Source organism: Triticum dicoccoides, chromosome 3B (assembly GCF_002162155.2).
Source record: "Triticum dicoccoides isolate Atlit2015 ecotype Zavitan chromosome 3B, WEW_v2.0, whole genome shotgun sequence".
Classification (NCBI taxonomy): domain Eukaryota; kingdom Viridiplantae; phylum Streptophyta; class Magnoliopsida; order Poales; family Poaceae; genus Triticum; species Triticum dicoccoides.
In genome coordinates this window covers 731,978,800-732,005,080 of record NC_041385.1, presented here as the reverse complement: position 1 = coordinate 732,005,080, position 26,281 = coordinate 731,978,800, and the positions used below count along the sequence as shown (strand labels likewise).

The 26,281-nt window shown below is 44.3% G+C and overlaps 1 protein-coding gene and 1 non-coding gene across 2 annotated transcripts; one reads left to right on the top strand and one right to left on the bottom strand.

Annotated features, from left to right (window-relative positions):
* The first annotated feature begins 11,934 nt into the window (after positions 1-11,934).
* LOC119279875 (receptor-like protein EIX2) lies at positions 11,935-16,311 on the top strand. Its single transcript, XM_037560956.1, has 3 exons — positions 11,935-11,940; positions 12,030-12,311; positions 12,837-16,311. The coding sequence occupies exons 1-3, from the start codon at positions 11,935-11,937 to the stop codon at positions 16,146-16,148; spliced, it is 3,600 nt and encodes a 1,199-aa protein (XP_037416853.1). The 3' UTR covers positions 16,149-16,311.
* TRNAL-CAA lies at positions 12,475-12,558 on the bottom strand. Its single transcript has one exon. It is a non-coding gene; the product is annotated as a tRNA-Leu (tRNA).
* Positions 16,312-26,281: the final 9,970 nt, after the last annotated feature.

The following is a 26,281-nucleotide window of genomic DNA, read 5'->3' as shown; positions in this document are numbered from 1 at the left end:
AATTATTGGCTAAATGGAAGCAGCAGTCTCTTAATGCTAGAATGAAACCCGATCCTGCTTTTGCTACTTCACCTATCTGTGTTACTGATAAGGATTATGAATTCTCTGTTGATCCTGAGATTATTACTTTAGTTGAATCTGATCCTTTTTATGGCCTTGAATCTGAAACTGTTGTGGCACATCTTACCAAGTTGAATGATATAGCCACCCTATTTACTCATGATGAGAAGTCTCGCTATTTATATATCCTTAAGATATTTCTGTTCTCATTAAAGGGTGATGCTAAGACTTGGTATAATTCTCTTGCTCCTGGTTGTGTGCGTAATCCCCAGGATATGATTTATTACTTCTCTGCTAAATATTTCCCTGCTCATAAGAAACAAGCTGCTTTGCGGGAAATATATAATTTTGTGCAAATCAAAGAAGAGAGTCTCCCACAAGCTTGGGGGAGGCTTCTTCGTTTACTTAATGCTTTGCCCGATCATCCTCTTAAGAAAAATGAAATACTTGATATCTTTTATAATGGACTAACCAATGCTTCCAAGGACTACTTGGATAGTTGTGCTGGTTGTGTTTTCAGGGAAAGAACAGTCGACGAAGCTGAAATATTATTGAATAATATGTTGACTAATGAAAATAATTGGACTCTTCCCGAGCCAGTTCCTAAAGTAATTCCTGAACCAATTGAGCCAACTCCTGAGCCTATTCCTAAACCCACTCCGAAGAAGAGAGGTGTTTTATTTCTCAGCCCTGAAGATATGCAAGAGGCAAAGAAGTCAATGAAAGAAAAAGGTATTAAAGCTGAAGATATTAAGAATTTACCACCTATTGAAGAAATACATGGTCTTAATTTACTGCCTAAAGAACCACATTGTCTTGATAACCCGACACAGGTAGTAAAGGTAAATTCTCTCTATAGATATGATAAAGTTGAAATACCCTCTACTAAATTTCATAGCCCATGCTTAGATGAATTTGATGATTTTATGGCTAGACAAGAAAGTTTTAATGCTTATGTTGGTAGAGAGTTAAAGAATAATGCTTTCGAGATAGGACGCGTAGGTGATAATCTGGCTAGAGTTAAAGATGAACTTCACCGCTTTAGAAAATATGCTTCTATGGTTGCTACTCAAGCTGAGCAAGTACTCAAAGCTCAAAATGATTTGCTTGATGAATTGAATAATAAAAATGACTTTGCCGTTAGAGTGGCTACTAGAACTGGTAGAATGACTCAGGAACCTTTGTATCCTGAAGGCCACCCTAAGAGAATCGAGCAAGATTCTCAGAGAAATAATTTAGAGGCACCTAGTTCTTCTAAGAAGAAGAAAAATAAAAATGATAGAACGTTGCATGCTTCTAGTGAACCTACTGTAGACACACCTGAGAATCCCAATGATATTTCTATTTCTGATGCTGAAACACAATCAGGTGATGAACATGAACCTAGTGATAATGTTAATGATAATGTTCATGTTGATGCTCAACCTAGCAAAGATAATGATGTAGAGATTGAACCTGCTGTTGATCTTGATAACCAACAATCAAAGAATCAACGTTATGATAAGAGAGATTTTGTTGCTAGGAAGCACGGTAAAGAAAGAGAACCATGGGTTCAGAAACCCATGCCCTTTCCTCCTAAACCATCCAAGTCAAAGGATGATGAGGATTTTGAGTGCTTTGCTGAAATGATTAGACCTATTTTCTTACGTATGCGCTTAACTGATATGCTGAAAACAAACCCTTATGCTAAATACATGGAGGATATCATCACAAATAAAAGAAAGATACCGGAAGCTGAAATTTCCACCATGCTTGCTAATTACACTTTTAAGGGTGGAATACCAAAGAAATCCCCATCCAGCTCAAGCACGAGTTCTAGCTTGTTTTGCTACGATTTTCGATCTTCTAGCTCAAAGCTCCATTCACAAAACTGCTTTTGGAGATTGTTGCTTGGTACGTGACTCCTCCATTGGTCCAATTAGTTTTTGTTCTAGTGCTTTATTCATTGAAAATTTTTGTTGCTTAGGTGACCATGTTCTTGAGCTTGCATGTTAAATTTTTGAGGTCCCAAGCAATTCCAATGCATGATATGGGCTCTAGGCACTTGTAGGAGTAGTTGATATCAATCTTGTTTAGTTTTATCCACTTTTATTTTGAAGTTACTAAAATTTTAGAAATTTTCAGAAAAAGAAATATGCTTAGAAGAATGTACCAAGGAGGTTCCTCGGCAAAGAAAGGGCCAAGGATTGCCATACGTGAACAAGATATTAATTTGCCAAGGGACGCAAATGTACGGGCTTGTGAGTGGCCATCCGATGATTTTATGGTCAAAGCAGGCTTCAAGGAAGAATTTGACGCATATGTGCGTAATGCCGAGCTGGAGGACTTCTTACAAGATAAGTGTCCTCAATATTATCAATTGACCGATTCCTTTGTGCGGAGGTTCGAATATATTTCTGCGCGTAATTCTCCTAGTGTCATGTTTGATATTTATGATACATCTTATACCATGGATTTAGAGGATTTCACAACTCCCTGCAAACTCCCGCAGTGGGGTAATATTAATGATCCTCCCAAATCTGAATTTAGAGATTTTCTTGCTAATATTACTATGGGAGAATCTAGGGACGTAGCACTAGCTACCATAGGAAGCATTCATTTTCTTGCTATACATTACTTTGCTCTCTTAGATGCATTAACGGTAAGGACGAGGTATGTCACATGTGTGCCCCTGATCTTTGTGTCCTCAAGAGTGTTGTGTCAGGTTATAAAGGTTATAACTTGGGGGCAATAGTTGCACGTAGGTTGCAGAATAATAGTAGAAGGGGAGATTTCTTTGGAGGAATTTATGCAACCCGTGTGGCTAATTTTCTTAATATAGCTCCACGAGAGGGGGATATGATTGTACCACCTGTTTATTTGGATAAAGAAGCTATGTTTGATCATCATTTTCTTGAGAGGAATGAACAATTCCTCCATTATCGACTAATCTATGATAGACGCAACGTCGTCCCTGTTACTCTTCCTGCTCCCTACCTTTTTGATTATTATGCAAAAGGAAGATATGTTGTCACCACGGAAGAAGCAACTGAATATGAGAGGGGAATGGAGGCAACTCGCCAACACGCTGCTGCTCAGGAGGCGGTCGCCTCTGCATCTCAGTACTACCCCAGCTTCACTTATGGATATCAGCCAGGCGGTCCTTGGTATTAAACCAACTTAGGCCAAAATCCTAAGCTTGGGGGAGTACGTATTTCTCACCGACTTTACATTCATGTTCATACACTAGTCGTCGGTGCTCATACTCTTTCATTGTATTATCCATGCTAGTTTAAATTTCTTTTTCTAGTTTTCTTCTTGTGTGTTTGATAAACCTTGAGAAAAACCAAAAAAAATAGTTAGTTTAATTTCCTTGCCTGTAGTAGGAATTAAAATGAAAACCCAAAAAGATTTCTCGTTCTTCTTTTACTTGTTGGGAGCTTTCCCGTGTAAATAGTTTATTTTCTTTTCTTTCCTTTGGGGGTCGAGAAGACCATATTGAAAATGCTTAGTGGCTCTTATATGCATGATTGTTTATTTAATTTAGAGCCCATATTACTAGTCTTCTCTCTTGAGTTGATGCTTGAAGATTCCAGCTTAGTCCAATGCACGTGCACTCTTATTATTATACACATCGTTCGTTCGTGCGAGTGAAAGGCAATAATGACGATATATGATGGACTTATTGGGATGAGAAAAGCTGGTATGAAGTCGACCTATCTTGTTTTTGTAAATATGATGAGTTCATCATTCCTGAGTCAGCTATTATGAAGTAAAAATATTTGCAATGACATTTAGAGATTATAGTTACTTGTTCCATGCATGATTAGCTATGAGTTATAATGGTTTACCTTGCGTGCCAACATGCTATTAGAATGATTATGATGTGGTATGATGGGATGGTATCCTCCTTGGAATGAATTGAGTGACTCGACTTGGCACATTTTCACGCATGTAGTTGAATCAAATCAACATAGCCTTCACGATATTTATGTTCACGGTGGATCATATCCTACTCATGCTTGTACTCGGTGTGAATTAATTTTAATGCATGCTTACGACTGTTGTCGCTCTCTCAGTTGGTCACTTCCCAGTCTTTTGCTAGCCTTCACCTGTACTAAGCGGGAATACTGCTTGTGCATCCAAACTCCTTAAACCCCAAAGTTGTTCCATATGAGTCCACTATACCTACCTATATGCGGTATTTACCTGCCGTTCCAAGTAAATTTGTATGTGCCAAACTCCAAACCTTCAAATGAAATTCAGTTTTGTATGCTCGAGCAGCTCATGTTACAACTAGGGCTGCCTATATCTTCCATGCTAGGTGGGTTATTCTCACGAGGAGTGGACTCCGCTCCTCATTCACGAGAAAGGGCTGGTAACCGGGATGCCCAGTCCCATGATCCTAAAAGATCAAAGCAAATCAAAATAACTAAACAAAACTCCCCCAGGGCTATTGTATGTTGGAGGCACTCGTTGTTTCGAGCAAGCCATGGATTGATGCTTGTTGGTGGTTGGGGGAGTATAAACCTTTACCATTCTATTTGGGAACTGCCTATAATGCATGTAGTATGGAAGATACAGCCATCTCATAGTTGTTGCGTTGACAGCAAAAGTATGCCGCCCAAAATGTTATTCAATCTCTATTTTAAAATCGAGCTCTGACACCTCTACAAATCCCTGCTTCCCTCTGTGAAGGGCCTATCTATTTACTTTTATGTTGAGTCATCATCCTTCTTATTAAAAGCACCCGCTGGAGAGCACACTGTCATTTGCATTCATTATTACTGGTTTATATTGGGTATGACTTGACTGGATCTCTTTTACCATGAATTACAATGTTTAGTCAGTCCTTGATTTTTAAAGGTGCTTTGCATTTATGTTTTGCGGTCTCAGAAAGGGCTAGCGAGATACCATTTTGTTATATCATGTTATGATTATTTTGAGAAAGTGTTGTCATCCGAGTTTTATTATTATGGCTCGCTAGCTGATTATGCTATTGATGTGAGTAATTGTGAGACCTATGTGTTATTGTGAGTATGGTTAGTTCATAATATTTGCTGAAACTTGAATGTTGGCTTTTCATGTTACAACAACAAGAGCAAACAAAGTTTGTAAAACTTTTTTCTTAATCACTTTCAGTTTATCAACTGAATTGCTTGAGGACAAGCAAAGGTTTAAGCTTGGGGGAGTTGATACGTCTCCAACGTATCTACTTTTCCAAACACTTTTGCCCTTGTTTTGGACTCTAACTTGCATGATTTGAATGAAACTAACCCGGACTGACGCTGTTTTCAGCAGAACTGCCATGATGTTGTTTTATGTGTAGAAAAGAAAAGTTCTCGGAATGTCTTGGAAATCCACGGATGCACTTTTTGGAATTAATAAGAATTTTTGGCGAAAGAATTAATGCCAGGGGGCCCACAGCCTGTCCACGAGACAGGGGGCGCCCCCCCTAGGGCGCGGCCTCCTATCTCGTGGGCCCCTGGACCTCCTCCGACCTCAACTCCAACTCCAACTCCACGAGACAGGGGAGAAAAAAATCAGAGAGAAAGTTTCATCGCGTTTTATGACACAGAGCCGCCGCCAAGCCCTAATCTCTCTCGGGAGGGCTGATCTGGAGTCCATTCGGGGCTCTGGAGAGGGGGATTCGTCGCCGTCGTCATCATCAACCATCCTCCATCACCAATTTCATGATGGTCACCACCGTGCGTGAGTAATTCCATCGTAGGCTTGCTGGACGGTGATGGGTTGGATGAGATTTACCATGTAATCAAGTTAGTTTTGTTAGGGTTTGATCCCTAGTATCCACTATGTTTTGAGATTGATGTTGCTATGACTTTGCTATGCTTAATGCTTGTCACTAGGGCCCGAGTGCCATGATTTCAGATCTGAACCTATTATATTTTCATGAATATATGCATGTTCTTGATCCTATCTTGCAAGTCTATAGTCACCTATTATGTGTTATGATCCGACAACCCCGAAGTGACAATAATTGGGATACTTCTCGGTGATGACCGTAGTTTGAGGAGTTCATGTATTCACTATGTGTTAATGCTTTGGTCCGGTTCTCTATTAAAAGGAGGCTTTAATATCCCTTAGTTTCCGCTAGGACCCCGCTGCAACGGGAGGGTAGGACAAAAGATGTCATACAAGTTATTTTCCATAAGCACGTATGACTATTTACGGAATACATGCCTACAATTACATTCATGAATTGGAGCTAGTTCGATATCACCCTATGTTATAACTATTGCATGAGGAATCGCATCCGGCATAATTATCCATCACTGATCCATTGCCTACGAGCTTTTCATATATTGTTCTTCGCTTATTTACTTTTCCGTTGCTACTGTTACAACTACTACAAAAACCCAAAAACATTTATCTTTACTTTTGCTACCGTTACCTTTATTATCATACCACTTTTGCTACTAAACAATTTGCTGCAGATACTAAGTTATCCAGGTGTGGTTGAATTGACAACTCAACCGCTAATACTCAAGAATATTCTTTGGCTCCCCTTGTGTCGAATCAATAAATTTGGGTTGAATACTTTACCCTCGAAAGCTGTTGCGATCCCCTACACTTGTGGGTTATCGCCGTTGAGGGTAGCTATCACACCGCCCCGGCCGGCGAGCTTGGCCCGCCGCCGAGGTCGCCTCTGCGTTGCTGCTCCGTCCATTTTGGGGGAGGATGGGGGCAAATGGACCTGGGTTTTTTGACGGGCGTCTGTTTTGTTCCAGTTTGGGACGATTCGATCGTCAGTTGAATTGAACGGCTGAGATTAGCCAGCGACAGCCGCTGGGCCTTCAGGCGCCTAACGGGCCGATTCTTTCCTCGGGCTGAGGCCCAGGTTGTCTTGACCCGTCAGGATATTTTCCTTTTAAGTTTTTCATGATGGGTCGATTCAATAAAGGATAGCCGCTGGTTATTGGGCCAAAATTGAAGTCATGCGCGTCTTTTTCTTTTATTCAGTGCATTTTCTGTATTATGGTTATTCTAATGATGTTTATGGACTGTTATAAATTGAAAATCACCAGAAATTTGTGTTGTGGATTTTGATATAACTTTCTTAGTAAAATGGAACCAATGAGAAGTTCTGCTTAGAAATTAATGCACAATAGGCATTGAAGTCATTTTTTAATGGCGCCTTTTATGATGATTACCTTCCTAGTATCTTTTCATTGATGAAATTACTGTGAATCACTCGTTGAGGTTTATGAATATTTTATTTGGAAATTTTAGTTAAGTGTGAATTTCATGTTGATGCCACCCTTATGGCATTTCTTAATGATGTCATCAGTACTACCGGGCTGAGGCCACCACACAAAAAATTGTTAATGCTTGCTTGATGTAGTTTGCCACATTGCACTATGCGTCATCATATTGTTGGGGCAATATGCCTCTTGGGCAAAACTAAAATTTATGGTTGGTGGATTCTACGTCATTTTATTATGATATGCACCACTGAAATAATCATAATGAGTAAAAATGATGTTAATGAATTACAATCACATTTCCTTTGCAAAGGAATTTGTGGAGTGAATTATTCCGAAGTACATGTTCTTATTTGTTTGAAACATGGTGTATACCTAATATTATTTGGTGAATCCTGATGTAATTTTGTGTCCAAATATGTTTTTGTTAGTACTAATGCCATTTTCATTATATGTCATTGAGAATTTTAATAATAATTGTGACACTTATGTTCAGTGTTATTATCGATGTCAACTTTAGTGACAAAGGGTCTCATTGTGTATGATGGCAAACATGGTTTTATGTTGTTGCTTTTTGTTAATGTTAGCTAAAATTCTTGCTCATAATTATGTGATTTGATGTCTATCTAGTCAAAATGGAACCAACAAGAAGTTTTGATTAGCGATTTAATAAAAAATGTTATAATGGCATATGATGATATTCTGACCAGCGTTGATTATTCTCACGTGTTATTTGTGATTAAGCATCTCTTTGACTCATCTCCTGCATGGTTAATTCATGTTTGATGTTTGGTTGTGTTGCTCATAATGTTGTCTTCTTTATATATAGCAATGAACATTAATAATGATGTCAAACTTCCGTTTTGGCATAGACGAACCTTATGTAAATAACTTTCCCATATGGAGAGTGGAGATCATTGTATCATGTAAGGAATCTTCCAATGTTTTTCCTGCCACTAAGGTTGAAGGAGATTAATCATGATGATAAGGCAGATATTGGAAGAGATCTTAAGACGCATGTGTCGTCATGCACATTACTAATGCAAAGGAGGTTAAAATAAAATCTATTGGATTTATTCCACTAGCTTTTTGGAGAAGACTTAATTCTTCATCTTATTGATGATGTTTGTTCATGCTCCTAGTTATTGGAGAACCTTAATTTTGTCTCTCGAACAGATGACATGAAGTTGTATGTTATTAAGTCAACTCCAATTATGTAATGTTAGTCCCACCTTATGGTGAGACGAGTTATGTTTTACTGAATGAATATTCTGTAAAGATTTTATGATATGTTACAATTGAAGATGTAAGAGAAGTGTAATTAATGAGAACTCATTAAAATTTTGGTTTTATATCACATTTCGAGGGGGGAATGGAAGTCTCATTTAATAATAGATATCACGTTCACTTCTCCTACTTAGATCATAGCATGTACAACTAAGCAAATTATGTATCTCAGTTCTCTAATTAAGATGGAACCATCGAGAAGTCTTGGTTCCAGAATGTATGAAAAACACATTCTTATGTTGGTTCTATAATTAAGATGCAACAAGTTTCCTTTAGAAGAGTACATGATAAATGACTCCTTTATCATGTTAGTGTGTACTTACTCCCTTATGAGCATTATGAAGCACACATGAATGCTAAAGTGGCAAGCTTGCTAGTCTAATGACCATCATGATGTAACATATTGATTAAATATCTGACCAATGTCGTTTATAATCATATGTCACACTTCACTCAAGTGGAAAGTTTGTCAGTATCATGTGGCTCATGGTTATACTTCTGACCAACGTCGTTTATAATCATTTGTCACATTTCATCAAGTCCTTTTCCATCTTCTGCCCAACGATGTTGTGTTTTAGAACTGATATGATTGTTATCAAGATTTTGGATATATTTTCCACCTTCTAATTCAAGTGATCATCAAGGAACCTAGAGCGTATGAACATTAATCTAAAAGATAACTCCATTAGATATGTGTTCATATGCATCAGGTATTGAGAAGAAATTCCTAATGCAACACTTAGTGTTGAGGCTCAACAATTTCCCTATGACTGATAATGTGTGTGAATGATCATCTTAGTGGCTTCTTGCTATATAGGATGAACATTATGAGCTCAAAGATGTATAGGAATCTTCAGAATTTCCTCGGTGAGTTGTTGTGATGCTTGTGTTATTTCTATGACATGCTCTTGTGTTAAATGAGTTGAGAATGTATGTATGACTACACCGTAAGGTTTGTCATGGGGGATGTTGACATAAGGCATGCTATCTAAAGAAATACAATTATGAAATATTACAAGCATTGGGACACTCATACCATAAGACGAGGGGGAGTAAAATTATTACCTTGTGAAGATGGAATATTTTGGCATGCCAAGAAATTTCTATTTTCTATTTCTGACATAAAGGATCTTGGTGATAGTTCATACTTTCCTTGCATTGAGTTTTGCCAAGATATAGATCCAAAGGAGTAGAAGTTCTATTATGATGACATACATCGATAGAGTACGAAAGAAAAATATTATGTACTAGTACTCTGTCTCGCCTGCTACTAAAGTTAAGGGCAATAAAAGTGGACATCTTAGTGTCCAAGGAACCATTACGAACTGATCAGATAATGTTAGTTCTTTATGCTTCAGCCGTCAGAAGCAATGTAAGTATTCAAGTATGAAAGTGCCCTATTTATGATCGGGATAATTGGTAAATGTACAAGTCAGAAATGACCACCAGAAAGGCCGCCAAAAAGTCTTTGCAGTAAATCAAGGCAATAAAGTTTACATGCTCACTAATAAGAAGTCTGCTAACCTCAATATCGTAGGTTATTCAGACATTGTTTTTGCGAGGTGTGTGGATATTGAGTTTCCACGTTATGTTACATCCCCACCCTCACATATGGATCCATATAGTGGAAAAGATGCATAATGACACTGATGGCATCAGTAATGATGCATTTTATTATTTGGCATGTTAGAGACTACTGAGCAGGTTGTATGTCAAATGAGTTTATTCCCGAAATTATGGTGGTAGACAACATTTCTAAACCACCTACTGCAATGTGAACATGCAGTTTTCTATGCGAGTAACAACATGTCAAATGGCATTGCCAAAACCATTGACAATATGTTTCTTGTTGTGAAAGATAGAATCCAGGATCAAGCTATTGAACTCGAGCGTATGAGTACATCTGAATGTTTTACAGATCCATTTATCAAAGACTTACCACCCAATTGAATGATTATGTTGCTAGCATGGGTTGCCGGAAAGACTTGTTGATCCTGGAAATAAGGACCATTGAATCATCCAACTCCCATAAAGTATTATGTTTACTATTTCAAGATAGAATGATATACTATAAGTATGGAGGTCCAATGTCATTTGATAGGTCAATGTGACACCTTACATTGGTATGTTATTTCTGTTACGAGTGGGTTTATGATGTTTGTTAACCTTATGATCAAGGGGGAGAATGTTGGAATTTGATCTCAGGTAACAACCTGAGAGAAATCAGGAGGTTTTTGACCCCATACCTTTCACGTAGGAGCCTTGATCAGAGGCCTCTAAAGCAATAGTTTTGGACCCGGTCCCCGGCCTCAGCACTTATATAAAAGAACGATACATGTATTAGATACCAACAAAAGAGTGGCTATCGATCAAACTGCCCGATCCTAAAATTGTGCTAAGGGGCTGGAAGACCAATGTCTATCGACGGCCACTAGGAGAGGAGTGATGTCGGCATCCATGTGCTTCCTCTTCGACTATGGCGCTCCAGCGTCCCTGTTGCGATCTACCATGCTGTTGTTTTCTCCTCCGAAGGACTCCACATCACTGGAGACTCACGACTACCAGCAAGGGCTACCCATTAATGATTTCTGCAAGTCAAGGTTAGTCCCTAATTTTTTGCATAAGAGGTGTTCTAATCTAGAGATCGAGATCCTATTATGTTAAGCCATAACGATTATATATATAACAGTTTGCACTACTAAAAGTGAGTATCGTAATTTTGGGCCTGTTTTGTCCCTTAACGTTAAAATTCAAAATACGAGTTTCACAGGCACTACGAAGAATCTGTTACAGGTTATCTAGAAGGATAAAGTTTTGCCTCCTAGAGTTCAGACCTTTGCGTGGAGGTTACTTCGAGAGGCTCTTTCTAGAGCTGCTTCAAGATCATCTCATATTCAGCCTTTCTGTAAAAGATGTGGGCAACTGGAGAATGATATTCATTTGTTATTTTCCTGGGAATTTGTTACAGCATTTTGGTTTCTATCTCCCCTTGCTATTAGAATTTACTACTTGCTTTCCATCGACCAAAATCTTATTCTTGAAGTCATTAACACTATATCAACAACTTATCAAGATCAAACTCTTTGGCTACCATATTTCTTATCTAATGGAACATCTAGAAGGCAAGAAATGATATTGCTTTCACCAACAGAGAGTGAAAAGTGTTGTAGGTTATCAATGCAGCCAAGGCTATGTTGAAAGAGCAAGAACTGGGGTACAGATCTCAAGGAGGGAGAAAGAGCAGCCAATGATAGCTTGCCACCAGGGAAGTTTTCTTTGCAAATTGAGATGAACAGATTCAAGGAGGGACCAAATGTCTTTACTGATGCTGCTTGGAAAGATATTTCTTTGTCTGATAACTCTAATTATACGGGGTTATAACAACATGCAGGTATAGGCGTCTTCGTCTACACACATGCGAGAGGGCAACATGAGGCGATTTTCATTGTTGCACCATCTACGACTTCTTCTATTATCCAGGCTGAAGCTAGAGCTTTGGAGTTGGGTGCCCAAATTACCAAGGTGCTTAATCTTCATAGGCCTAATTTATTAACAGATAACCAGGTTCTGGCAGAAGCTGCGGCGAGGCGATGCCCTAAAATTTACCCTGGCCACTGGACCATCAGGGATAGTCCTAATGCTCACAACCTTCGTAATGTTGGAGCTTGTATTTTCACACTAAGGAAGCTGATCCTAGAGTATTCAAAGATTAGTAGGTCAAGCAACAAGGGTGCCCATAGGCAAGCTCAAGATGGTTACAACGTTCGTAATGTTGGAGCTTGTTATTTCACTTGTGTAGGTGTTAGTCTGTCCAGTCCTGCATATTGCTCTCTGTGACATGCCTTTAAGCTGGAATGAAAGTCTGAAAGCTTAAAAAAAATATAGAGATGGTGAAATAAAGAAGAAAAAAGGAATTAAAAATATATGTCAGAAGTGGGGTTTGAACCCACGCCCTCGTAAGAGGACCAGAACTTGAGTCTGGCGCCTTAGACCACTCGGCCATTTTGACTTTCATATTCTGTTACAAGTTTTCTTTTATAAATTCTGTTGTTTCTTCGGGAGGTCCACGTGTCAGCTTCCCTGTACATACCTAGTTGTTCTGTGGTCTCGATCCCCATTGTCGTAAGATGTCTTTCACTTCACTTCCCTGATTACATTTGTGTTGTGAAGTGCCAAAGTATGATTTATTTTTCACAATTTTTTTTGTCATGATAAGTAGCCAAAGTAGCATTCGATCAGCTCAAAAAAATATACAGGTAGGACTCACAATCTGCCCGCACTAGTTAGCTAGTGGGAGACAGGAGGCTATCAGAGAGCAGAGACCATGGCGACTCCCTGTACCAGTACGCCTGGGTTCACCGGTCCTCTCACGGCACTAAGAAATTGGTCTCCATCATCGGCGCGCGCCACACCACATTCCATCTCTACCACCACCGATCGACCAAGCTCATCTACTCGATGATGCTCCGGAGTCCGGTCGCCATGCGGGCCACGGCCACTTCCACCCGCCCCGCCGCCACCAAATTCTTACTCACCGTCGTCGTCGTCCTCTCCTTGGCCCTGGCCACGCACGCCGTGCCGCTCAGCCGGCCGACCTGCGTGCCCGAGGAGCGGGACGCGCTGCTATCCTTCAAGGACGGCGTCACCAGCGACCCCGGAGGGCTCCTCACCTCCTGGCGACGAGGATCAGACTGCTGCCGGTGGCGGCATGTCCGGTGCAGCAACCAGACGGGCCGCGTGGTCGCGCTTAGCCTCCGGAACGCGCCGGGCGGGGCCGAGCTCGACGACAGAGGGAACTACGAGGGGGCGCTCGTCGGCCGGATAAGCCCCTCGCTCCTCTCCCTCTCGCGGCTGCGGCACCTGGACCTCAGCCGGAACTACCTCGAGGGCTCCCCCGACGCCGCCCTACGGGCGTTCTTGGGCGGCCTCCGGAGCCTGCGCTACCTCAACCTCTCCGGCATCTACTTCTCCGGCGAGGTCCCGCCGCAGCTGGGAAACCTCTCGAGGCTGCGCTCCCTTGACCTCTCAAGCGACTTCGGCACGCAGCTGTTGCGCTCGTCAGACCTCTCGTGGCTGGCGCGTCTGCCGTTGCTGCGGCACCTCAGCCTGAGCTCGATCGACATGAGCAGAGCACCGGACTGGCCTCGGGCGGTGAGCATGCTCCCTTCACTCAAAACTCTCTATTTCTCTTCCTGCTCGCTTCCAAGCACGAACCACTGGAAACTTCCGGCGGCAGGCTTGCGTAACCTCACAAATCTTGAGGAGCTGGATCTCTCCATGAACCACCTCAACCACCCGGCCGCATACTCCTGGTTCTGGAACGTGACAAGCCTCACTCACATCAACCTCATGGGAACCTTCCTGTCCGGGCAGCTCCCTAATGCACTGGACGCCATGGTGTCCCTTGAGATTCTTGATTTCTCATATAATGGAAACATGGCCACCATGCCAAGAAGCTTGAGAAACCTCTGCAACCTGAGGTACTTAGACCTCGAGTCGAGCCTCGTAGGCGGCCAGGACATTGTCAAGCTGATGGAAAGCCTGCCGCGGGGATGCCCATCCAACAGGTTGCAACAATTGTACCTAGCAAACAATGGTATGGTTGGAACCTTGCCAAACTACAAGAGGTTGAGGCACCTGACTGGTGGGTTGCAAGTTCTTGATCTCTCTTACAACAACCTCACGGGATCGATACCGTTGTCCATGGGAAATCTTACTAGCTTGGGCACTCTTGACATATCTTACAATAAACTCACTGGATCAGTACCCACAGGGGAAGGATATTTTGCTGGTTTGAGCACCCTTGTACTGTCCTGCAATCTCCTTGTTGGTAACATACCTGCAGGAATAGGACACTTCGCTAGATTAAGCACTCTAGACCTTCGTGGCAACTACCTCACTGGACATGTCCCGCCTCAGCTTGGTATGCTCTCTAATCTAACTTACCTGGACATTAGTCTCAATGATCTTCATGGTGTGCTCACGGAGGAGCACTTTGCTAAAATGGCCAGTTTAGAGACATTGGACCTATCGCAGAATCCCCTACTCAAGATTCACGTGGATTCAGAATGGAAGACTCCCTTCAAGCTTAGAGATGCAAATTTTTCGTTGTGCATCATGGGTCCCCTTTTTCCTGCCTGGCTCCAGTGGCAGGTGAATCTTACTTACCTTGACATCTCAAGCTCAGGTATAACTGATAAGCTCCCGGACTGGTTCACCATTGCATTTTCAACAATGGATTTTCTGGATATGTCCAATAATTCAATATATGGCGAGTTGCCAGAAAATATGGAGGACATGTCATTGACACAATTCTTTCTCGATTCCAATAGACTTACTGGGCCCATACCAAGTCTACCAAGGAATATCATCTACTTGGATATCTCCATGAACTCTTTATCAGGGCCTTTCCCATCCAATCTTGGAGCTCCGGGACTAGAAACGCTGCTTATGTTCTCGAATGGCATCGTGGGTCATCTTTCCGAATCAATCTGCCATTCACAGAAATTGATAGTCTTAGACTTAGCAAACAACCTTCTCGTTGGAGAACTACCTTCATGTTCTAGAATGGAATCCTTGAGGTACCTGCTGTTAAGTAACAATAGCTTCTCTGGACCATTCCCACCATTTGTACAGAGCTGCAAAAATTTGGGTTTCTTGGATCTTGCATGGAATAACTTATCCGGAACATTGCCGACGTGGATTGGCAACTTGGTGCAACTGCAATTTGTACGGTTGAGTTATAACATGTTCTCTGGGAAGATCCCGGTCATCATCACAAAACTCAAGTTCCTTCATCATTTGAATCTAGCAGGAAATAATATATCCGGATCCATCCCACTGGGTATGTCAAACCTAACAGCAATGACACGGATGGCGGTAAGGATTGGCTCGTTTCCTTATCAGGCGTATGCAAATGCGGCGGGTGAAGGTGGAAATAGCTTGTCCGCTGTTACCAAGGGGCAAGAACTTAAGTATGGTGTAGGAATTTTGGATATGGTGAGCATTGACTTATCCTTCAACGGGTTAACTGGGATAATTCCAGAGGAAATTGCTTCTCTTGACGCACTGTTAAACATAAATGTGTCTTGGAATCGCCTGAGCGGTAAAATCCCAGAAAATATTGGGGCCATACAGTCACTTGAGTCACTCGACCTCTCAAAGAACATGCTCTCTGGCGAGATCCCTTCAAGCTTGTCAAAGATAACATACTTAAGCTTCTTGAACCTATCTGAAAACAATCTTACAGGGAGAATACCACCAGGCTCTCAGCTTGACACCCTGTACCAGGAGCACCCATCTATATACGATGGCAACAGTGGGCTTTGCGGACCTCCTCTTCAGAAGAATTGCTCGAGAAATGGTACATCAACGCAAGATGGTCAGAACAGAACTGGCCATGGTTTTGAGCCAATGTCTTTTAGATTTGGGCTTGTTCTGGGTCTCATTCTGGGCCTCTGGTTGGCGCTCTTCACCCTTCTATTAATGAAAGCATGGAGGATTGCTTATTTCCGCCTCTTTGACAAGTTGTATGATCAGATATATGTGTTTGCCGTTGTTAAATGGAAAAGATTGGCCAGAGCAGGAACAACAGATTAGGCATCACAAAGTAGCCGACGTTACAGATCTTAATAAAGAGCTTTGAAGACCCGTGCGGCATACAGATAATTCTGATGATCACATGATGTCTATTACGTGTGTACAACAATAATCCTGGTGTATTCCCTGGAATATGTGTGTATTACTTGGCAATCATCATTTGTACCCCATATTTTGTGTTCTGTGAGTCATATACTCCCTCCGTCCCATAATATAAGAGCGTTTTTTACAGTAACGCTCTTATATTATGGGACGGAGGGAGTATACACTTTTTTTTCGGGGGGAATCATATATATATACTACACGTGAATATATTTTTTAGAGACGAATAGACATGAATATGAATGTATAATATGTATTAACCCGCAAAAAAAAGTGAACCAACCTATGTTTAGATGATTAGAGGGACAGTGGTATCCTCAGCCCATCAGGGTTCAAGTCCTGGTAATCGCATTATTCATGGATTTATTTCACAATTTTCAGCGATGCGCTTTCAGTGAAGGAGACGTTCCTGTCGACGACGAGGCGCCTACGGTGACTTCGTAAATCTCAAGATGATATGCCGGTTCAGTCTCTCGAAAGTGTTCATAGAGATAGAGTGTGCGTGTGTGCGTTTATAGAGGTGAGTGTATGCGCGTATGTATAAGCTCTTGCGTTTGTACTATGTTTAAAAAAACCGCAAAAAAGAATACGAATGCATTACACGTGAATGGATACAGATATTCTCGCAAAAAAAAGAATGCATACAGATAATTCTGATGATGTCTTGTACGTGTCCTTTTGTATCCCTGGAATATGAAGTTGTTACACATGAATATGTCTTTTTAGAGAAGAATACATGAGAAGAATGCAATCAGACGCTTGCGACTTGGATGGATGGATGGAGTCGCGCGGCAAGTAGCTCGTGCCATGCAATTTTGTCCGGTCGACCGGTCGATGGCTTAGCTTAATTAGGATGACTTTTTGGAAGTAAAAGAAAGCAAGCATACACGCTGATGGACTGACTACAATCAGTTGAAGCTACCACTGTCCTACTCTCTCCAGCACATGGGTGCAGCCATCTCGTCTCCGGCTTGGTGGTCTCATGGTCGATCATCAATTCAACATGGCCATCGTTCGTTGGGTGAGAGTAATTGTGTAGTGACCATCAGAAATTCAGACAGCCTAGAGGCAAAAAAGAAAAAGGGAAAAAAAAATCAGCTGATAGGTGATAGCCATGCCAGGTCAGCGTAGCGAGCAAAAGACGCCTAAACCATAAACCCTGTAAAAATCCCGTGTGTCTAGCATCTCTCCTTTAGGAGCTCCCCGACTCAGCTTCCCTGTACATACGTAGTTGTGCTGTGGGTATAAATTTTACGTAATAAGTACTTACAATCTAAGAGCTTGGCCCAGATTACCGTTAGACCCAATGATTCACCTTTTTAGAAGGGCTTAATGAGAATGAAAGCAACTTTCTTTCATAGAACTAAATTCATCATTGGAAACGGTAATTGACGAGATTCTGGAAGGATATGTGGTTAGAGAAGACATCTTTAGCCACACAATATCCATCTCTCTATGACATTATACAGCGTAAGGAGGCATACGTTGCTACAGTGTTACAGTCCAACTCTCTAAATATTCAATTCCGGAGACCTTTGATGGGAGACCGATGGGAAGCATGGCTACATCTGGTCAGAAGGTTGATGGATGTGAACCTCTCTGATGAGCCTGATAGTATTCACTGGAAATTAACTACGAATGACATTTTCTCATTGAAATCTATGTATTTGTACCTAATTGATTCTAGTCCGATTCCGAAATCGATACATATTTGGAAGTTCAAAGTCCCGTTAAAAATCAAAGTCATTATGTGGTTTGTTCACAAGAAGGTGGTTCTGACAAAGGATAACTTGGCAAAATGTAATTGGGAGGATAGTCAAAGATGTAGCTTTTGTGATTATGGTGAAACCATTAAACACCTCTTTCTCGATTGTCCGCTAGCCAAACTATTATGGCGCTCAGTTCATATAGTTTAATATCATCCCTTTAAATAGTACTCACACATTATTTGGGATGTGGCTTAATGAAGTAGAGACAAATATTGCGAGTCATATTCGGATAGGAGTATGTGCATTACTTTGGCCTATATGGAACTGTAGAAATGACATGTCTTTTAACAGACAAACTTGTATAAATTTTTTGCAGGTTATCTACAGGGCCACCGCTTGGATCAGTATGTGGTCGTTACTCAGTCCTGGAAGCATGAGAGGCTTTGGTTATGGGGTTTGCCCGATGTGAGATGGTAGCTCGGGATATCCACAACCGGTTTGGATGGCGGTGCAGTAATAGGATAGGTGTTTAGTCATATCGTCCTATTTCCCCCGATTGTGGCATATTATACTTTCTTATTTTCCTTCAGCTCTGAGCGAGCTTGTGCTGGAACACAGACTTATCGGTCACTTTGCCTAATAAAGAGGTTGCATGCATTATTCTGATGCAGAGGCTGGAGGTAATCCTTCTTTTCGAAAAAAAAGGTGTTATGATATGTGGTCTCGATCACTTTTGTCGTTGGCATACGACCATGTCCTTCACTTCACTTCCCTTCCCTTCCCTGATCACACATGCATGCACTTTTCTTTGAAAAGGGGAATATATTAATTCGTGCAGATACAAATTATACCCAACCTTGCACCTACAAATTGTTGCAATGATATCCAGGATGCGCACAACCAAAGAAAAAAATAAAAGAGAGAAAAAAACAAAGAACCCGCCACAATCAACTTCTCTTAGCAGCCGCACACAAACCACAACTAAATACAAAACTTGGAAAACATAAAAGGTCCCCAAAAGCAACGCTTTCAAGAAAGAAACAGTGCACAAATCGTTGCCCGATTCAAGATCTTAGGTTTTCACCCTGGAGAAGTTCGAGATCTCAAAAGAATTCCTTCAACACGGCAATTATTAGACAAAACCAATGAAGACGAGACTTTAGATTTGCACATAGACCATCTTCTTTCCGTGCGATCTGTGTCAAGCGCTCAAGTTTGTCGGTCGATTTCCCTCTCAAGGCTGGGGCACGCACGAGAAGGCCCTGGTGGAGATCCTCGAACGGTGAACCGCGACGCAGCACGTCGAGATCCGCCGGGCCTACGTCAGCCTCTAGACATCAGGGCCATCTCCAACAGAGAGTTAGGGAATAGGGAATGGCGACCGGGCGGGCGACCGTGGCTGCGGCACCCCTTGCCGCCGGTGATCGCTGGCGTGTCGGTGGCCGGTTCTGGGCCCTTGCAGATCCCGATGAGGAGGATTCAGACGACGATGGCGATGGGATCTCGATGGCTTCTCCGCCGTTACCGACTCCGTCCGACGTGATCTGTGAGTTTTTTAATTCGGGGTACGACGAGGATGAGGTGGCAATGACAATCGACAGGGTTCTGCCACCTGATGATCCGACTAGACTTGGGCTGCACGCGGGAGAGAAGAAAGAGATGATCCGTCACGTAATTCACCGGAGAACGGCGGCGACGGCAATCAGGCCATGGAAGGGTCCCATCCCGAAGGTAAGTCTTCCGAATCTTACTCTTTTCGATTTGATTAGACCGGAATCTTGGATTACAGTTAAGCGGAAAAAGAAATTTGCGCGCTGGGCAATCGCTTCCAGGACGCCGGCGGCGGCCGCGGCGGCACTGCCGGCTAGGGAACCGATCACGATCTCAGATGTGCGAGCGCTCCGTTTGAATTTCCTCCTGGGCCACGAGCTGGGTGCGCGAGGGGTTGGGCCGGCTCTGAGTGAGCCGGGCCAGGGTGTAGACGGCCTGGGATTAGCTGGGTATGTGGCCCAGTCTAACCCGAGCACTATACCGACTCGCTGCGTCACCCCATGCACGGTCGATCCTCACGTGGTTCTGCCGTCGTCTCGGGCTAGGGTTCTTTGACGCGGCCGACCAGGGTTTCGTGATCGTGGTGCTGGACATGCTAGACGTATCCCTCCCCTCGTGGCCATGGCTGGCCGAGGGGCTGCTGCGCCGTCTGGAAAAAGTCCCGCGGCGGGGGCTGCTGGCCGCGGTGGGATCGCGCCGCCGCCGGAGATTGGCCGTGATGGGAGTGGTCCGAGGTCGGGAGCTTGCTGCGGTGGGTCTGCCCCGCTGCCGGGTGCAGGTGCCGCTTGGGCTGCCACGGAGTTCACCGGCCCTAGGCCGCATGCGGGTGGCGGGGCGCCGCACGGCGCGGTTGGGCACGGTGGTGGAAACCCGGGGGCTCGGCCTCCGGTGCCGGTTGTGGTGCCGCAGCCGGCGGCGGCTCGGGGAGGAATGAACGTCGATCCCCGCCCACCGGTGCCGAACTCGACCGCGAGTGCTTCTGTGGGCAGGGGTGGTATGGAGCATGGACCGAGGCCGCCGCCCCCGGCGACCGGCCTGCAGCCTCGTCTGGCGGCACCTCAGTACGGCGCGAGGCCGCCTTACTTTGTCGCACGGCCCTCGCAGCATCGGGTTGCACCGGTGCTGATGCAGGCACCGCCGCCGAAAACTTCCGCTGTTCAAGGTGCTTCGGGGGCGCCCCGGGGTCAATGGGGCGATGACAGTTATAATGCATATGGTGAAGGTCAACATCGAGGCTCCTCGTCCACGGGTGGTGGTCGGGTATATGCTTGGCAGAGCGATGGTTCGGCAGAGAGGCCTTTTATGGGTCCTACTGGTGGTTTTGTTGAGGGGGCGTCTGGCCCGAGATATCGACACCGGGGTGGCTTCCGCGGTCATCGTGGTGGTCGAGGCGGTCAAGGTGGCCGGTATCGTCCACGATAGCTTCCTACGACCGTTGTTGTTGAGCAGACTGCCGTTGGCGGGGCTGCCGAGGAGCCGGGGTTATCCGGTCAGGCTATAGAGGTGGTGATGGCGCTCGCTGATGTTGAGGTTCCTGGGAATGAGACCATGGGGGCTGTGCCTGTGGAGGCGTCTGATAGGGATGATTCGGATAGGGCGTCCAAGTGGGCGCACAAGAAGGAAAAAATGTTATGTTATCGTTGTGGCGAGAAGGGCCATTTTATTGCTGAGTGCATGGTGGAATTATGTGATACTTGTGGCAAACCGGCACATGACTCGGGGGAATGTCAGCTTTTGCGGGATCAGGCACCGTCTCTTATGATGTATGGAGTGTAATGTGCTGAACTCACGTTCTTTGAGTCTCCGAATGAGAGGGAGGTTCCTGACGAGGCTCAGAGCATGACCACTGGGATTGTCAAAGTGACCAAAGGAGAGGTCTCTGAGACACAGATAGTGTAGTGGCTCCGGGAGTTAGCTCCAGGGGACTTCCATTGGGAGCTTGTCAGTCTCGAGGAAAATTTGTTTAGGGTTGAGTTCCCTTCGGTGGAGGATTTGCAGAGACTCTTGAGTTTTGGGATGTGCAAAGTGCTCGGTACAGATGGTATCCTCGAGTTCCATGAGAGGAAGCTGGTTGAGCCTCAGGGTAAGCCTCTTACTCAGGCTTGGCTGCGTTTTTTCGGGGCTCCCTCGAAGCCTATGCAGTATGCTAGGGTAGTGGCTAGCTTGGGCATTATGGTGGAGAAAACTGAGCGAGTGGATATGGCGTTTAGCAGAGCTCACGGGGTAGCTTGTCTACTGGTTAGTATTTTGGACATTGAGTTCGTGCCTGATGTGGTCAAGTGTTCATATCGAGGCCAGATTTAAAACCTAGTGATTGAGTTTGAGGATGAGAGCCTGTTCGCCGAGGCGGCTACCGGGACTGATGTTGATATGCACGAGGGAGATGACAGTGCGGGAGCTAAGGAGACACCGGGCGATGATCCTGGACGAGAGTTGTCCAAGGGACCGGGGTCCATTGCTCAGACGACCGGGGATGGACGGTTCCACCCTCCTCGGTGCCTACGACTTATTTGAGATTTGGGTCTCTCGAGCCTGCCTCTGCACCTCCGAGACTTTGGAGTGAGCGGGTGGAGTCCATCGAGGCTCTTGAGCACACGTTACCTGCTTTGGATTTTGAGGATGTTGTGTGTCCCATCCTTGGGGCTTCGCCGATCTTGGTCAGGGGAGAGGAGGAGGAGGCTCCATCCCATGTTGTTGATTCTCCTCAGATCAAGGGTCCGACGGTGGAGGTCTCTCCCTAGGGAGGGGGTCCGGGGCTGTTGGTCTTGGTTCCCTCTTCTTCTGTCGTGATGACGGAGTTGCAGGTGCTGGTTCCGATTTACGAAGGGGGCTCGGGGCAGGTGACCTCGGCGCCCTCTTCTCCCATTGAGGTGGACGAGGACTCGGTGATGGAGGCTTTATCTTTGGGAGGGGGTCCGGGGAAGGTGGCATCGGCATCCTCTTCCCCTCTCACGAGGCGGGAGCTGCAGGCGGTAGTTCCGATTCCTGGAGGGGGCTTGGGGCAGGTGGCCTCGGGGCCCTCTTCTCCTGCGGCGCCTAGGGTGGCTGGCCCTACGGTGGCGTCAGTGAGTCCCTCTTCCCAGAGGGCCGGGGTGGATGGGGAGCTCGGGCAGGTGGCCCATGCTCCCCCATCCACCGGCTTGGAGCCGTCACTCTATTGTGGGGCGCTACCGACGTCAGCAGTGCCGTTGAGCGCCCCATCATTGTCCGTCCAGCTGGATCGTTGGTGGAGGCTGACCGGCTGCCTGTTTAGGGTGAGGCAGGAGGGCCCACCCCGGGCAGGATCACTCGGGAGGAGGTGATTGCGTTTGGTGGGATTCCGGACCCGGTCTCTGAGGGGCGACGTTTGAGCTGCCGTCTCCAGGACCATCTGGAGGTTGACGACATACAGCAGCGGTGCGCCATGAGGGTGGCCAAGCTTTGTGACGTTGAGGTCACTACTGGTATGTCGGTTAATACCTCTAATTACATCTTGCATTTTACTAATGATGAGATTGTTAATAATGCAAACCAATTAGGAATTTCACTAGGTAGTAATGAAAGTGAAATTTCAAATTCCGTTAATGATATCCTGGATTGAGAGGCAGAGCGGGCTTTAGAGTTGATTCGTAACTTAGCAGCGGTTAAACCCATGAATGATTCCAATATTGATGCTTTGGGGGTCAGAGTGTTTGATAATTTTTCTGCGGATCTTGCTACTACCCTCCCTGAGCCTGAGGAGGAGGATGAAAGTTTTGATAATGTTGTAGTAAGACCTCCTGAGCCTGGTTGTGAGGACCGGTTGGAGAGGGAGGCCATTCCTAAACGCAAATGGAAGCGTAAGATTTACCCGACGTCCACAGTGCGTAGGAGTGCTAGGATCCGTACGGGTAAAAAAATTCATGATGAGATATGAAAGGAATCTTTTGAAATAGCAGAGGTCTCAAAGACTTGGCTAAAAGAAGGTTTCTTGTAGAGGCGTCTATCGAGCATAGGTTGGACTTTATTGCATTGTCGGAAACTGAGATAATTTTTCACCACAATTTCTCAATACTTTACCGGGTGGTATTGATTTTGACTGGCATTGTCTGCCACCGCGAGGAAGATCGGGTGGGATCTTACTTGGAGTTAGATGCGATTCGCTCGAAGTCCGAAGTGTGGTCATGGGAGATTTTGCTGTTAAGTTTAGGGTGCGGTCAAAGGTTGATGGGTTTAATTGGGCTCTGGTGGCGGTATATGGTGCCGCACAACCCGAATTCAAACCTGATTTCTTGGCTGATCTAGTTAGGATTTGCGGCTCGAAGCAGCTTCCAATCCTGGTGGGGTGATTTTAACATCATTAGAAGGCGTGATGAGAAGAATAATGATAACTTTGATGGCAGATGGCCGTTCATGTTTAACACTATCAATGAAAGCTTGGGTCTGAGAGAGATAGAGCTTTTGGGAAGAAAGTTCACCTGGGCTAACGCGATGCCAAACCCAACGTTTGAAAAGTTGGATCGTGTGCTAGCTAGTGTCGAATAGGAACAGAAATTTCCCTTTGTAACAGTTCACGCACTTTCTCGTGCTATTTCTGACCACACACCTTTATTTCTTGACTCTAGGGAGGCCACCCACCTAGGAAACAAAAATTTATTTTCGTTCGAGCTCGCTTGGTTTGAAAGAGAAGGCTTCCTTGATCTCGTAGCCAGAGAGTGGGCTAAGGATGTAGGAGGTAGGACTGCGCTTGAGCGTTGGCATAATAAGATTAGACACCTGAGAAGTTTCCTACATGGGTGGGCTAAGCATCTTAGCGGGATTTATAAGGTCGAAAAGGAACGGCTCCTTTCCCTTATTCAGGCCCTAGATGTAAAAGCAGAAACCACGGTTCTGCTAGCCTCAGAGCTTCATGCCAAGCTTGACGCGGAGATGAGTCTGAAAGAGCTTCTTCGTGAAGAAGAATTAAAGTGGGCATTGCGGGCCAAGGTCTGAAGAGTAGTCCAGGGGGACGCAAACACTTAATTCTTCCACATGATTGCCAATGGCAAACACAAGAAGAAGAGTATCTTTCAGCTTGAACAAGATGAAGGAACAATTCTTCGTCAGGAGAACCTAAAATTATACATTACTGAGTATTACAAGCAGTTGTTTGGGCCTCCAGAGGATAACTGTGTGTCTCTAGATGAGTCTAGGATTGAGGATGTGCCTCAACTTACTGCTGTTGACAATGATACTTTAGCTTCTCCTTTTTCTGAGAAAGAAGTGTTTGAGGCCATATCGCAGATGAAAAATAATAAGGCTCCCGGCCTGGATGGATTCCCGACGGAGTTTTATAAGAAGTGCTGGCATATTATTAAAGGGGATCTGTTGCCGATGTTCCATGATTTATTCTCTGGACAGCTTCAGCTTTTTCAACTGAATTTTGGAACGATAACCATGCTTCCTAAGAAAACATAGGTTGTGAGAATTGGGAAATTCAGGCCCATCTATCTTCTTAATGTTAGTTTCAACATTTTTACCAAGGTAGGGACGATTAGGCTCACACAAATTGCGCATGCTATGGTGCAGCCTACTCAAGCTGCTTTCATGCCGGACAGGAACATCCTAGAAGGGGTTGTGGTCCTTCATGAAACGCTCCATGAGATTCACACGAAAAAATTAGATGGAGTTGTTTTCAAGGTGGATTTCGAGAAAGCGTACGATAAAGTCAAATGGCCTTTTCTTCAACAGGACTTACGCATGAAGGGTTTTGATGAAGCTTGGCGACGCAAGGTAGAATTTTTCACGCAGAAAGGGAGTGTTGGAATTAAAGTGAATGACGACATAGTTCATTATTTCCAGACACACAAGGGCCAGAGACAAGGTGATCCAATGTCTCCTATTTTGTTCAACATTGTGGTTGACATGTTGGCAATCCTGATAGGTAGGGCAAAGGAGGCCGGTCAGGTGGGTGGCTTGGTGCCTCATCTAGTTGATGGTGATGTGTCCATCCTGCAGTACGCTGATGATACAATCATCTTAATGGAGCATGACTTGGCAAAAGCGAGAAATATGAAGCTGGTGTTATGCTTATTTGAACAATTGACTGGATTGAAGATTAACTTTCATCAAAGCGAGTTGTTCTGTTTTGGTAGAGCCAATGAGGAACAAGAGGCTTATAGGCAATTGTTTGAATGCGAATTGGGGGCATTACCTTTCACGTACATAGGTATACCCATTCACCATCGTAAGCTGACAAACAGAGAATGGAAGTGCATCGAGGATTGATTTGAGAAGAAACTGAGTTGCTGGAAGGGCAAACTCATGTCATATGGAGGCTGATTGATTCTTATTAATTCGGTGCTCACGAGTATGCCTATGTTTCTCTTATCTTTCTTCGAAGTCCTAGTTGGGGTTAGGAAAAGGCTGAACTTCTATCGATCACGATTTTTCTGGCAGAGTGATGAGCTAAAGAGAAAGTACCGACTCGCCAAATGGGATATCATCTATCGACCAAAGGACCAGGGGGCCTTGGTATTGAGAATCTTGAAGTCAAGAACAGATGTCTTCTCAGTAAGTGGCTATATAAGTTATCAGTTGAGACGGAGGCAATGTGGGCGCAGATTCTCTGTAGTAAGTATCTGCAGTCCAAAACTTTGTCCCAGGCGACAGTGAGACCGACTGACTCGCCGTTTTGGAAGGTGTTTATGAGAGTCAAAGCTGCCTTCTTTAATAGAACAAAGTTTATTGTCGGTAATGGCAACACCACTCGCTTATGGGAGGATACTTGGCTTGGTGAAACGCCGTTGGCGCTTCAGTATCCGTCCTTGTATC

What these genes read in the sequence shown, in the direction of transcription:
- LOC119279875 (XM_037560956.1), top strand. An exon ending in AAGCTCAAGATGGTTACAAC is followed by an intron (nt 12,312 to 12,836) that starts GTTCGTAATGTT and finishes CGCACTAGTTAG; the next exon opens with CTAGTGGGAGACAGGAGGCT.